Source organism: Anoplolepis gracilipes, chromosome 7, assembly GCF_047496725.1.
Source record: "Anoplolepis gracilipes chromosome 7, ASM4749672v1, whole genome shotgun sequence".
Taxonomy (NCBI): Eukaryota; Metazoa; Arthropoda; class Insecta; order Hymenoptera; family Formicidae; genus Anoplolepis; species Anoplolepis gracilipes.
The window spans coordinates 103503-116586 of NC_132976.1; the positions used below are offsets into that span (position 1 = coordinate 103503).

The 13084-nt window shown below is 33.6% G+C and overlaps 1 protein-coding gene across 4 annotated transcripts; it reads left to right on the top strand.

Moving 5' to 3' along the window:
* The first annotated feature begins 2062 nt into the window (after positions 1 to 2062).
* Arf79f (ADP-ribosylation factor 1) lies at positions 2063 to 6235 on the top strand. Of its 4 annotated transcripts, XM_072895875.1 has the most exons (6): positions 2110 to 2490; positions 2622 to 2706; positions 3762 to 3935; positions 4234 to 4343; positions 4537 to 4662; positions 4743 to 6235. In XM_072895875.1, the coding sequence occupies exons 3-6, from the start codon at positions 3788 to 3790 to the stop codon at positions 4905 to 4907; spliced, it is 549 nt and encodes a 182-aa protein (XP_072751976.1). In that variant the 5' UTR covers positions 2110 to 2490; positions 2622 to 2706; positions 3762 to 3787; the 3' UTR covers positions 4908 to 6235. The 4 variants fall into 4 exon arrangements, with proteins under 4 accessions (XP_072751979.1, XP_072751976.1, XP_072751975.1 ...); XM_072895878.1 differs by lacking the exon at positions 2622 to 2706 and having other exon boundaries at positions 2063 to 2207; XM_072895874.1 differs by lacking the exon at positions 2622 to 2706.
* The last annotated feature ends 6849 nt before the right edge of the window (positions 6236 to 13084 follow it).

A 13084-nucleotide genomic window follows, 5' to 3' on the forward strand; every position in this document is an offset into this window, starting at 1 on the left:
ATTAGTTGTATCTTAGAAGATTTCTATTTTATATATATATAATAAATATGTAAACTTATATATTACACACACATATATATATATATATTTAAAATAATTTTAATAATTTCTCTACCAGTATATATAGCTATATTGTTATCTATGATATGTATTAAAATGAAAAAAGATGTGAGATAAAATAGCAGATAATGAAATATATATTAATAAATATAGATTTATTAATAATATTATAAGATTTCCGTGTATCTTCCCTATCTACAATTATAAATCTAGCACGGACGCGAACCAATCGGTCGTTTTACCGTGACATCGAAAAGTGGATCCAGCCATGTAGTTCCGCCGGCTATAAAATAAATCCAGTTGCGCCACTGTCCCGGGAGAAAAACGGGCTCGTGGCGTCTCTCAGGTTTCTCTCTGATACAAATCTACACTCTACACCTACATCACTGAACCACAGGGCTTGTTTACACCGAGCACTTGATACGCGTACCAAGTAATATACTAGCCAATCATAGGCATCTTTCTAAAGAATGTAATGGCTGTGATTGGCCAGTAGTACTTAATACGGGTATCAAAGTATGTCGATGTAAACAAGGCCACAGACTGAACTAGAGAGCCTTTAATCAAAGTGACGCTATGAGGCTTTCATTTTTTATCAGTTCGCCATGTTTCATTCGTTTGCGCCAGATTTTAAATGAAAATGAATAGATGTATACGAAAAAAATTATATACACATGTATTGTGTTATTTATCGCACAGTATTATTATTTGCATTACATTTGAAAATAAATTATTTCATTTTAATTTTTTTTTTTTCAAAATGCACCTATATTAACAGTTAATATCTATAAATCTATATTAATGCCTATACATATATGTGTATATAATTATAAAATGGTATTGTATAGTCAATCAAATCATTTGTTTAAATTAGAATTTATCATCACCAAGATAAAATATTAATAAGATATTAATAAAATTGCTAATTTCGTCGACTTAACAGCTGACACATATATCCTTTTCTCTTTCGCGATCTCCCACATGATCGATGAAATATGACAGAACTCTCCTTATGGTGTGTTAGGTCACAATGATAGAATGGACCGAGCATCTTATTGGTTATTTTCATCGCATATAAAAAAATAATATCAATGATATACTAGCGAAAGAGAAACATATAATATAAAGCTCTCAGGCCGATATTACACTTTTGTACGACAAATGTTTTTAGCGTGTGATTGGCTTCAGGATAGAAAATTTCTAGAGTCCGAGAATTTTTCTATTCTACAGCCAATCAACAAGCTCGAAAAAATATAATATACATATAGACAAGGCCTTGCCTTTTAGTATATATGTATAGTTACAAGCATATTTAAAAATGTTGAGTCAGTCACATGTATATCTTTCTTTTCGTTTGCTAATCTAATTTCGATTGCAATCATTGCTCTATTTTACAAGCATCGAGTATAATTATAGGCACGCTCGCCTAATTCGAGTTTGAGTTTCCAATTTCAATATCTCTCGTTTCGTCCGAATTTAAACTAAATCAAAGGTTGGAACTAGATGGAAACTAGACCTATATACATATATATATATATAAACTCGCTTAGGAGAATGGAACGAATTATTGGCACAGTTTAACTGTGTTATTGGGTGCATCCAGAGGCACAATCGAGTGAGCTGTTATTCATGATTGGTGTAGAATATAAAAGTATATGCCAATCACGAACAATTTCTCACAATTACTCACTGAAGCGCTCACTGCTCGCTTGCGTTTCTGGACGCACCATGCACCGGGCACCGGGTGCATTATCGGAGCAGTGTGTATGTGTTGTATGTATATACACACACACACACACACACACACACACACACACACACACACACACACAGAGAGAGAGACGCGCGCGCGCGTAGTTACAAGTTATTATAAACTGTCTTCCGACGCGGTCCACATGCACATATACTTGACAACAATTTGAAAATTTCTAATTTAAAATCGCCATCTATCAGGGTACTCGTGTACCAATATTAATTTTCATCGTCACGTGGCCTCATCAGGCCAATCGCGACAACTCGATGACTCTATACGTGGCATAAGGTATGAATCCTTTCCACGTCCGCCATTTTGACATACGGTACTTTTCGAGAGAGTGTTGGTTTTATGTTTTATCGTTTCTCGTGAAAATAATCTTTTTTACTGAAACGTAAGTAACGCAAGTGGCGTATATGTGCAACGTGGCATTACCAGAGAACTCGATAGTAAGAGTAAGTCTCTGGGTAATGGATCTTTGAGCGGGGAACTCTTGACGATTCGCTGGGGAGTAGGTCGAAGGTGACAGACAACCGGGTGTACGCAGTGGCTTCGCAAACCGCACAATATCCTCCGCTTCGCTCGCAGTATTACGCTCCACTGGCCTTTTAAATAGTACGAACATCCTTTAAAACTGCATAGATCGTCAGCAAAGAAGTCTATAGTGATCCCCGAGGGTATGCTAGTATCCGATAATCATAGCGATGTATTAAAATGAGAATCGATAGCGCGCAGCGTGAGCATCTCGTGCGTGCATGACCTTTTTTTCTCTCATCTATTTTTTTTTTTTTTTTCTCTCCATCTCTAGGAGATCAGGAGTCGAGGGTATTTTCCGTTCCGATTGTATCGAAATTCATTCGATCGTTTCGTCTCGGATTTTTTAACGCGATCAGGTTAGTTTGCGAGGCTTTTGCGAGACGCCGAACGTCAAATTGCCGAACGGCGATTATTATATGCGCTATGCGCGGTACGCGCCAAGGTATGCCGCGACCGAAGAGAGAGAGAGAGAGAGAAGACTCTTGTATTACATGTATATTATATGCATATGCCTGTTTCGAAAGGCGCATTCTGTGTTGTTGCGTCGTCGTCGTCGTCGTCGTCGTCCTCGTCCTCGTCCTCGTCCTCGTCCTCGTCCTCGTCCTCGTCCTCGTCCTCGTCGCTACCACCGTCACCGTCACCGTCACAGCTACAGCCACAGCCACAGCCACAGCCACAGTACTCCGTGTTGATCGACCGCGGTTTCTCCTCATTTGTCCACGTGCGATCTCTTACTCTTTCAGATTTTTTTTATCTACTAAATTTCAATCATTTTTTCCTTCGACTCTTTTCTTATGCATACATATATATGGAGAGAAAAGAGATAAAAAGAAAAAATAGAAGTAAAAAAAGAAAAAAAAAAGACATTTGATGACTTTTTTTTTTTTTTTTTTTTTTTTTTTTTGTGACTTATAATCGCAATTATTAGAGCACACTCGTACCTGTATATATACATATGTGTGCGTGTGTGTGTGTGTATGTATGTATATATGTATGTATGTATGTATGTATGTATGTATGTATATAAAATATATATAGATCTTTCTCTCTCTCACACACACGCTATTCACGCAGTATGCGCAAATATTATATTATCCAATGTGAATGCAATTTCTTATTCCACAAAACGAAATTTATTTTGACAATTTACAAATTGCATATACATACCTCTCTTGATGCAAAACGATATTATATACTTGTGTCATATTTTATATCGCTCAATCTTAACTGCATACATGCATATTTAAAGTGACACATAGTACAAAGAGCAATGAGATAATTTAATTTTTATATATAAAGCTATAATATTTTGTTTTTGTAAGAAAAAGACAATTGTATATTGTAATATTTCATAAAAATTACATGTGCGTCCTATCTTTTAATTGTATTATAATTTATATATATTTTTCAGATCCTCTGACATAACCAATACCAACCATGGGGAATATGTTTGCAACATTATTCAAAGGCCTCTTTGGCAAAAAAGAAATGAGGATTTTGATGGTGGGTCTTGATGCAGCGGGTAAAACCACAATACTGTACAAATTAAAATTAGGGGAAATCGTTACTACAATTCCCACTATAGGTAAGTACATTCATTTTTCATGTCTTTGTATAATTTAAATAATGTACAGTAATGGTCAAAAAAGAGAAAATAATGTTATATATATATTTAATTCATCTACAATGTGTTTAATTCATGGCGTCGATGGATAAAAATGGCATCTCACAATAGTAATAAATAATGAAATTTATTTATTTATTTATTGTAAAGTTAGTGACATATTTTGTAACTTTTTATATCAAACAGTGTGATAATTCACAAAAATATGAGAGTATAACGGTATATATATCATACGTGTAAATGTTTTGTGTTTTTTTAGGTTTCAATGTAGAAACAGTCGAGTATAAGAATATAAGTTTCACCGTATGGGATGTAGGTGGTCAAGATAAAATAAGACCACTCTGGAGACATTATTTTCAGAATACACAAGTATGTATTTTATAAATGTAAACAAAGTCATGTTGGATTCTAATGTATCTAATATATTTACCAAACAAGAATACGCATTCATTCCTTTTGATTATTTTTATTAGCTAGTTGATTTGTATCATGTATCATTATATATAATGCGTATATCAATTTTATTTGATTTCTATGTTTTTCAATGTTACATTTGCTGTAGGGTTTGATATTCGTCGTTGATAGTAATGATAGGGAACGTATTGGCGAAGCACGCGAAGAGTTGATGAGAATGCTTGCGGAAGATGAACTGAGAGATGCGGTACTCCTCATATTTGCTAATAAACAAGTCAGTAAATTGTCGTTGAGCGTTAAAAAAAAAAAGATCTAAGCGAGAGACGATATTATAATAAATGAATGACATTTCAGGATCTGCCAAACGCAATGAACGCAGCAGAAATCACCGACAAGTTGGGGCTACATTCTCTACGTAATCGTAATTGGTATATCCAAGCAACGTGTGCCACAAGTGGAGATGGACTTTACGAAGGCCTCGATTGGCTTTCCAATCAGCTGAAAAATGCCAACCGTTAATTGGGAAATTATTCTGTCAACATTCAGTTGCTATATTAACATCATACAAAAACAACTGCACACCTGTCCCCCCCCCCCCCTCTCGGCTCTTTGCGATGAATGAGTAACATTATATGAAAAACAAACATAATATAAACTGCAAGATCTCTTTGATGGTGGATATAGAAAATTTATTACTGAGAATTATCTGTGTCGGAGCAAGTTTTTTGGGGGGAGAGGAGTGAGCAAGCGGGGCCGCAGGCACACAATCGAATGGCCACACCGGACTATTGCCTTGCGCAAATCTTATTATTATTATTATTATTATTATTATATTAGCATTATAGTTACACAACTTTTTACACAGAGATGCCACGAAAATGTGGAGAACTTGGAAGTAATTATATTAAAGTACCTAACTTTGAAACATACGATACACATTAATTAATGAATAATTTAAATGCTACCTTCGATAAGAAAATTCAAAAACATGAAAAACGAGAATAAAGTACCCACAGTGTTATCAGTTTTCAATGCGTTGGACATACCGATTATCATAATGTAGCTGCATATTGTACATTACATTATATAAATACGATAAAATGTGATCAGTAGACAAGAGAATGTTGCTCTGTCCACACTACATTTACAAAAATCGCTCTCATTTCGGCCCAGGACGGCTGATAACGCAGAAAGTGATTGCAGCAAATGGTGCAATGACCTAACTCTATATTTCCTAGTTATATGCAAGAAAACTTTTTTTTTTTCTTCCCTCCATTTTTTTTCTCTTTAAGTTCTCGGCGATAGAAAACTTGGGAAAACAGAAACTGGATGAATATCGATGATTATTTTACTAGTTGATCGCGGCAGGTGTGAATCCTCCTCCTCCTTTTGTCACCTGTCCGCCCCATCAAACTTATAGTTATCCAACTATGTATATCTCACTATAAAGGAGATATCATATTTATTTATTGCACCTCGGTAAGATAAATTAGAATATATCCTCGACACATTCCGAAATTGTACAGTGAATGTGACGGAGAAATTCAGAGATTTCTAAAACTAACTTAGAAAAGTTAAAACTGTCAGCCAAGAGATTCAGGCCTTGCAACTATGGAATCCAATACATACTTTGGACTTGGGGCGTTATATACGCCAGCAATTACGATGCTAATTCGCAATCGTTCTTCTATGTCCTAACGTTTTTCCTGTCTTTGAGATACATTGTTTTTACGAGATAATCCTTTTCCCCTAATTTCATTAAATCGCATTTTCGTCATATGCGAAAATTCATATAATTATGTATGAATGTTTAAACAATTTGTGAAATATATTGTAATTGTGCTTTACTTAGTCTACGTATTATTTGTCAACGAATAGTCTTTTTAATCTTTATTTAAATTTTAAATTTATAAATTCTTATCGAAGATTTCACGCATGTTTGTATAGAAAAAAAAAAAAAAAACAAGGGAATGACTACCTAACAGGGTAAATGAATATTTTTATAATGTAAGCTGTCCTTTCCTTAATTATTTTCACATCTTAACACGAAGGTACATGCCGTTGAGACTTGTGTATCTAATTAAAATATATACTTTGTGAGCCCTATTATTTCCCGTGTAAACTGTAAACTAGTGAAGTCGGGAGAACTGAGAGAATGTGAATAGAGCTCTTTTTTTGTTTTTATCACACGTCATGCATTGTTTTCTTTTTCTTTCTAGTCCACATAAAAAGAAATAAAACAGCTAATCTTCCATCTAATCTCTCTCTCTCTCTCTCTCTCTCTCACATAGTTTTGCTGAATTCACTTCCAAGCTGTCATTTGGGAGTCCATATATGATATGTCCATGGACTACTTATATTACTTTAGTTACAAACACGCGCAATCAGTAAAAAATTTAAAGATATGAACCTATTCACTAGCAGGAACGGCAGCTTAGAGGCTCATTGTTCATTTTATATCAAGATTTCTTTTTTTTTTTTTTTTTTTTTTTTTTTTTTTAAATTGTGTAGTTTAATCACGAAATATATCGCTCAATTACGTCAATACAGTTGACTTTAACTAGCAGTCTGTTAACTAATTGTTAGTATATATGCATATATATATCCGTATACGCATATTTATTTACAGTAAAATAAATCTTTCCAAAAAAGCAATAATATAATCTACATACTTATTGTATCTGCGATGTCAAGAAATTAAAATGAAAAAAGACACAAAAGTTTCTAATAAAAATGAAAAAAATGTTTAAATATTGACATATAATAATCTGTAATAATACTCGGCTATAAAAAGTATGTATTCTATTTATAATTTATATGAGAGGTTGAAAAGTATTTCATTGGAAAAAGATTAAAAATTTTATACAGGCACTACAACATGCCGATTATATATACTGATTCGCGGTGCAGCGGTTGATCACCGTTTTCTGTCTCTTTCGCTCGGTAACATACACGTATGGTAACTGATGAATCACAAAATCTTTTACCATCCATCAGTTTTATATAGATGAGACGAGACTCGTTATATACATATACATTATATATATAATATTATCATTTAATACAGTCTCCGGTAACATATGAAAATCAAATCCATCTATAATATATGACTACGCGAGCTTGATCAAACGTGATGCAATCTAGCGCATGTTTTAACCATTGAATTTATTTTTGCTAGCTGTATATATTTTGTTCACAGTCACGCATGTGACATTTAGGGAAAAGAGAAAAATATCTTTATAAACTCCAGCACATTAAAATTAAAAAGCGGCAACATTGTATAATACACAAACTCTGTGCAATTGATTTAAATCACCCGGTAAAAAATTTCTCATATATAATTATATATAACAGTATGAAAGTATATAGAAATATATAAAATTCGGTATATAAGTTATGTATAGTATGCATAATTTTGTATTATTGTTGACTGACATCTAGCCAACATTAATATATAATTTTATATGGTCATATATCATATATGATTATACATAACAAATTTTTTACCGGGCATTTAATAATAAATATTACAATAGTAAATATAACAATAAATATTACTGCCATAATAGTGACATTTAGTATGTATAACATTAAGGATATATGTATGTTCATCGACATGTTCCTATAACAACGAAATCAGTCAATTGAGCAGATCTTGGGGTAATTTTCTTTTAAGCCTACGAATCGTTTTATCTTTTCTTATGAGAGCTTCTTATGTAGCTGCTAGTTCATTAGGATAATTCTCCAGACGGGATCTCTGTAGCCTTGGCTTAGTCTTCTCACCTCGTCCTTGACAAGAGGGACATTAAGATCTCGATGTAGTATATATACATATATATCATTGAAGACGCACTTGTACCAAGGTGCGTTGACAGTTGTGCGAAGAAACTTTGATTGAAACTTTATTTAAAGTATTTCTATACCTATTGGACTTTGAGGCAGTACATCATAATTGGATTTCGTAGGTCCAGATAGGTTTGAGAATAATCTTATATAGAAGCAGCTTGTTTTCGGTTAAAAGCTAAGAATGTCTTATTCCTACCAGCCAGTACATCTTCCTAAATAAAAGTCCAAGTTGTTTGCATTTGGTGAAAATATGCTTTCTCCAGTTTAGTCTTCGGTCAAGATACAGGCCTAGATATTTAGCTTCGTCAGTTTGCGGGATTTATTGGGCATTCATAATTACGGGTGGACAATCTTTTATCCTTGTTGTGAACGTCACATGAGCTGATTCAGATTCGTTAACTTTTATTCTCCATGCTTTAATCCAATTTTAATTTGTATTTTAATAAGATGGCTCTGTAAACATTTAGATGCGATTGCAGGATCGCTTGATGGACCGCGAGAATAGCCGTGTCGTCTACAAAGGTTGCAGCCAACACGTCGGGGATGTTTGCGGGACGTGCGCTGTCCGCTAGAGCAAATAGAGAAGTGGTCCCAGGTCCCAGAACGTTTCCTTGGGGAACACCTGAATGAATCTGATAGAGTTGTGTATTAGCTTCGCCATGCTTAACTGAGAATATTCTATATAAAAGGTAAGATTGTATGGCAGCATAGTAAGAAGGTGGCAGGCTTCGCTTAATTTTGTAGAGAAGGCCGGCATGCCAAACCTTGTCAAACGCCTGTGTAACGTCGAGAAAGACCGCGGGGTAATATTTTCCAGTTTCCATTGCATTGCTAATCCTCTTAGATTGGCAGTTTGGCAGATTGACAGAATAATTATCGTTACAACACGACTGAACATGTAGTTAGGTGTTAGATTAATAAAAGTAGATTTTTTTAATGAGATGTCATTTGTCATTTCAATTTTCAATTGAAAAAAATGTAATATTATTTATTGATTCGTTGATCCTTTAGAAATATTATCTAATCTATAGTTGATTTTTGTAAAAACAATTTTGCATAATAAGTAATCCTGACGATTGTAGGGCTCGGCAACGTCTAGCAAATAATATTGTATCAATTTTATACACTGATGCTGATACGTTATTACGCGTAAAATTTTTCCTCAACGTACACGCAAAAACAAATATGCCTTATTCCTACTTGTCACATGAATCCGCATGCACATATATGTTAGAGTATATGTCTGACATTTAAGCCAGATCTATAATAGGCGTAATAAGTCTTAAGCCGTAAAAAGAACTGATCAATCATCTCACATAATGTCACATTGAATGTGAAAAGAATACTATTACCGATCTGGCTTTAAATTCATGTGAGAAGACCCCTTATTTAGTATAAAGAATAAAGAAAAGAAGCGTAAAAAAAGGAGCGTGTTGTTTCTCTCTTCTTTCGGCATACATTTTTCTCACAATCAGTTTTTTAATGATTCTCAAGATTTATCAAATGGCTAAGATTAGTATATCTTTGCAATGTCGCGATTATTGCAAATATTGCGACTATCGTGGCGCCACGATCATCATATAATTAACATAAATTCTAATCGGAAAAAGCTATAAAATTTAAATATCAACAGCATATATGTATACATGTGTACACACACACACATATATATATATATATATATATATATATATATATTTACTGAGACGAAGAAAGATGCGGTTTTTTTCCTACTGTGCGTATCAAGAAGCCAAGCTTAATCATATTCGTGTTACGGCTATCCGGCATAAATTATAATGACTGATTATGCGGCATTCCTGTGAAAACATTTATTGAAAGCGTATGCTCTTTTAGTATATATATATATATATATATATATATATATATATATATTTATATACATTTTTGTTTAAGTGTGGCGACAAATGGCATTTCTATCTTCAGGCCGCATTAAATTAGACATGTAATTATCTGCGTGCAGTCTTGTGTGCAGTTTGTACGCGTATGTATATACATGTATATGCATCCGTAATCCGTATACGTATATATATATATATATATATATATATATATATATATATATACGTGCGTGAGCGCGAAGAAAAGTAAAAACGCTCGCATTGGTCTCAGGATGTTTTATAGTAGGCGCATGCATGTCGTTAAACGATGGGAATGTTGGCGCCACGTTGCATGACTTTACACAGAACGTAATATTTACAACGTAGTCCACGCGATAGAGATGATGTAGCTTTGGTCTGATAATGAGTAATAATGCAGTACGAAGACGAGGTACGAGCAGAACGCGCGTCCAGCCTTGTTACGTCCAATCTAGAATCTCGAGTACGAGTAATAAAGTGAGAAATATATTTCTTATTAGGCTCCTTATCCCCCCCTATTCCTTTCTCGTTCCTTTACAACTTTTTATTTATTGTTCTGCATTACCCACCCTTGCTTTGCGACAGATAAAACGAGACGTTGGCGCATCATAGGAATGTTTTCTCTCTTTCTCTCTCTCTCTCTCTCTCTCTCTCTCTCTCTCTCTCTCTCTCTCTCTCTCTCTCTGCAAATATTATTAATTTTTCAACTCATTGCGTCACGAAAAAGATATGCCGTTATTGTTGATGACTACGTGCAGCGCATTGCGAGCTAACTTTTGCTAAATTCTGTAGTAAATTTTGTCGTGACGTGAAATAATTGGTGAATATGCAAGCTTTCAAAAAATCTTGTAACAGATATGAAGAATGTGAGAGAGAGAGAGAAAGAGAGAGAGAGAGAGAGAGAGACTGCTTAATTTTTACCACGCGTAAAAGAGATAATATACCTACTAATTTAATTCAACTTTATTTGGTCCAAGAGAAAATCATAACTATGGAATTGCTCGTCGAAACGATTGAGTGGATTCAAAATCATTTTTTGTCGTACCACAAATTTTCTGATTGAGAAAATTTCGCTTTACACCTTTTTTTAAGCAAGACTTTTTGTCCATAAAATTCAATCAATCAAATAGGTTTGCAAACATTTTTCAAAATTTAATTGGGAAAAAATAGTACTGTGGAATTTTGTGTTTAACGCAACATCTAGCTTCTGCAGTTGAAATAAACTTTTTTCCAATGACGAATTAAAATTAATAATCATGATTACGGGTTAAAGGAAAAACACAAAGAGCTGTTGCTACATCACACAAACTTGCGATTTAGCGTTTAACTTGTATAAATCTTTTGGTAATATATTTTTTTGATAACTGCAAGAGAGATTAGTATTAAAAAAAAGAGTTTGTAGGTACTTACATATGTGTGTTGAAACGATTTGATCAAGAATTAGTCGATTGAAATTTACAGACATATCATGTGTTTCTTATTGACTGCGGTAGGTAATACGACGTGGATGCAAATCGCACACTTTATAAGTTCAATTAAATTATTTACAACGATACAATTAATTTCTGTTTCATCTGTTTTACTTTTGGATTTGACAAAGGATAGAGATTAATTTCGCGCATTTTGACGACATATTTCTCTCGTGCAAATTATCGTGCAAGTAATCTTACTTACATTTATATAATATACAAAATGTATAATATTTGTTTAGATAAGTTTTAGTATTTCCTTCACTTTCCCAATCTTGTCCATCCAATCTATTTTTTCAGTATCGACGTTACTATTAATAAAAAAAGAATCGAAACCTCTCGAAAATGTTTGCATGTGCGTTATTGAAAAAAAAGGAGAGAGAAAGAAAGAAAAAAAAAAAGAGATGAAAAATAATCGAAACCGTGTCAGTTACAATGCGCAGTATCGCAATCAAAATCAGTTCAAGAAAGCTAATCACGCACGCACACACGTATATATATATAGACACAAAAACGTTGATGCACGAGAGAAGACGAATACGATAAATCTATATAGAACTATCGAAGCAAAAGGAGCAACACGACACAATAAAGAAGATATCCAGTAAACGCTAGATATTCCGGAAATATTTATAAAATGTTCCTAAATTTCAAAATTAACATCCCAAGCATATTGCAAAACATTCCGGATTATTTAAAAAAATGTACAGAGGATATTCAAATAAGCACCAAATGTTTTGATTTTTTACCATTTTGTATACTGTTTTATGCTATTTTTTTATTTAATTTTTTTATGTTCGATACACATATCAAAATTTATACTGAATGTTCCTTATTACACATACAGGTAATGTTGATAGAATATTGTGAATATTTCGCAATTATTATTTGAACGTTCCATGAACATTTCTCTATTATTCCAGGATATATAGAACTTTTGGGACACGAATGGAATATTTCATGAATATCTAGTGTTTACTGGGTACAAATGGAGGGGGGGGGGAGGGGGAGGAAAGGGAAGAAAAGGGAAAGATATCGTATTTCGATAGTTCTATATAGATTTTAAATGAGATTTCGTGTTATTTCGCAATCACTTTTAATTTCTAGCGAGAGCGAGAGCGAGGAGGGAGAGAGAGCGAGAGAGAGAGAGAGAGATCATTTTTAGTCTCTATGCGTGACAGTTATTAAAATATTTATTAAATCAATTAGATATCGCCCGAGACGCTAAAGTATAATACGAAATCTCATTTACAATCGATAAAACTATCGAAATATAAGCAGCATTTAATGTGGCAATTTAATTTAATATTCTAATAATTTTGACGTATAAAACTTTTTTGTAGAATTACCGTGAAACTTTTAAGCTTAAAATCTTGCACAAGAAAAGCTAAAAAAATCGTTGGCGTGCAATATATATTATATATGGATATGAGAAATTATCACTACTTTTTAAACTTTCTCAGTAATTTAAGGTGCTGCATAATATTGAAAACCTGAGTAAACG

Bases quoted from the DNA above. Each gene is read 5' to 3' on its own strand.
- Arf79f (XM_072895878.1), top strand. From the start codon at position 3,788: ATGGGGAATATGTTTGCAACATTATTCAAAGGCCTCTTTGGCAAAAAA. The intron at 3,936-4,233 runs GTAAGTACATTC...GTGTTTTTTTAG, and splicing joins TACTACAATTCCCACTATAG to GTTTCAATGTAGAAACAGTC. The intron at 4,344-4,536 runs GTATGTATTTTA...CATTTGCTGTAG, and splicing joins ATTATTTTCAGAATACACAA to GGTTTGATATTCGTCGTTGA.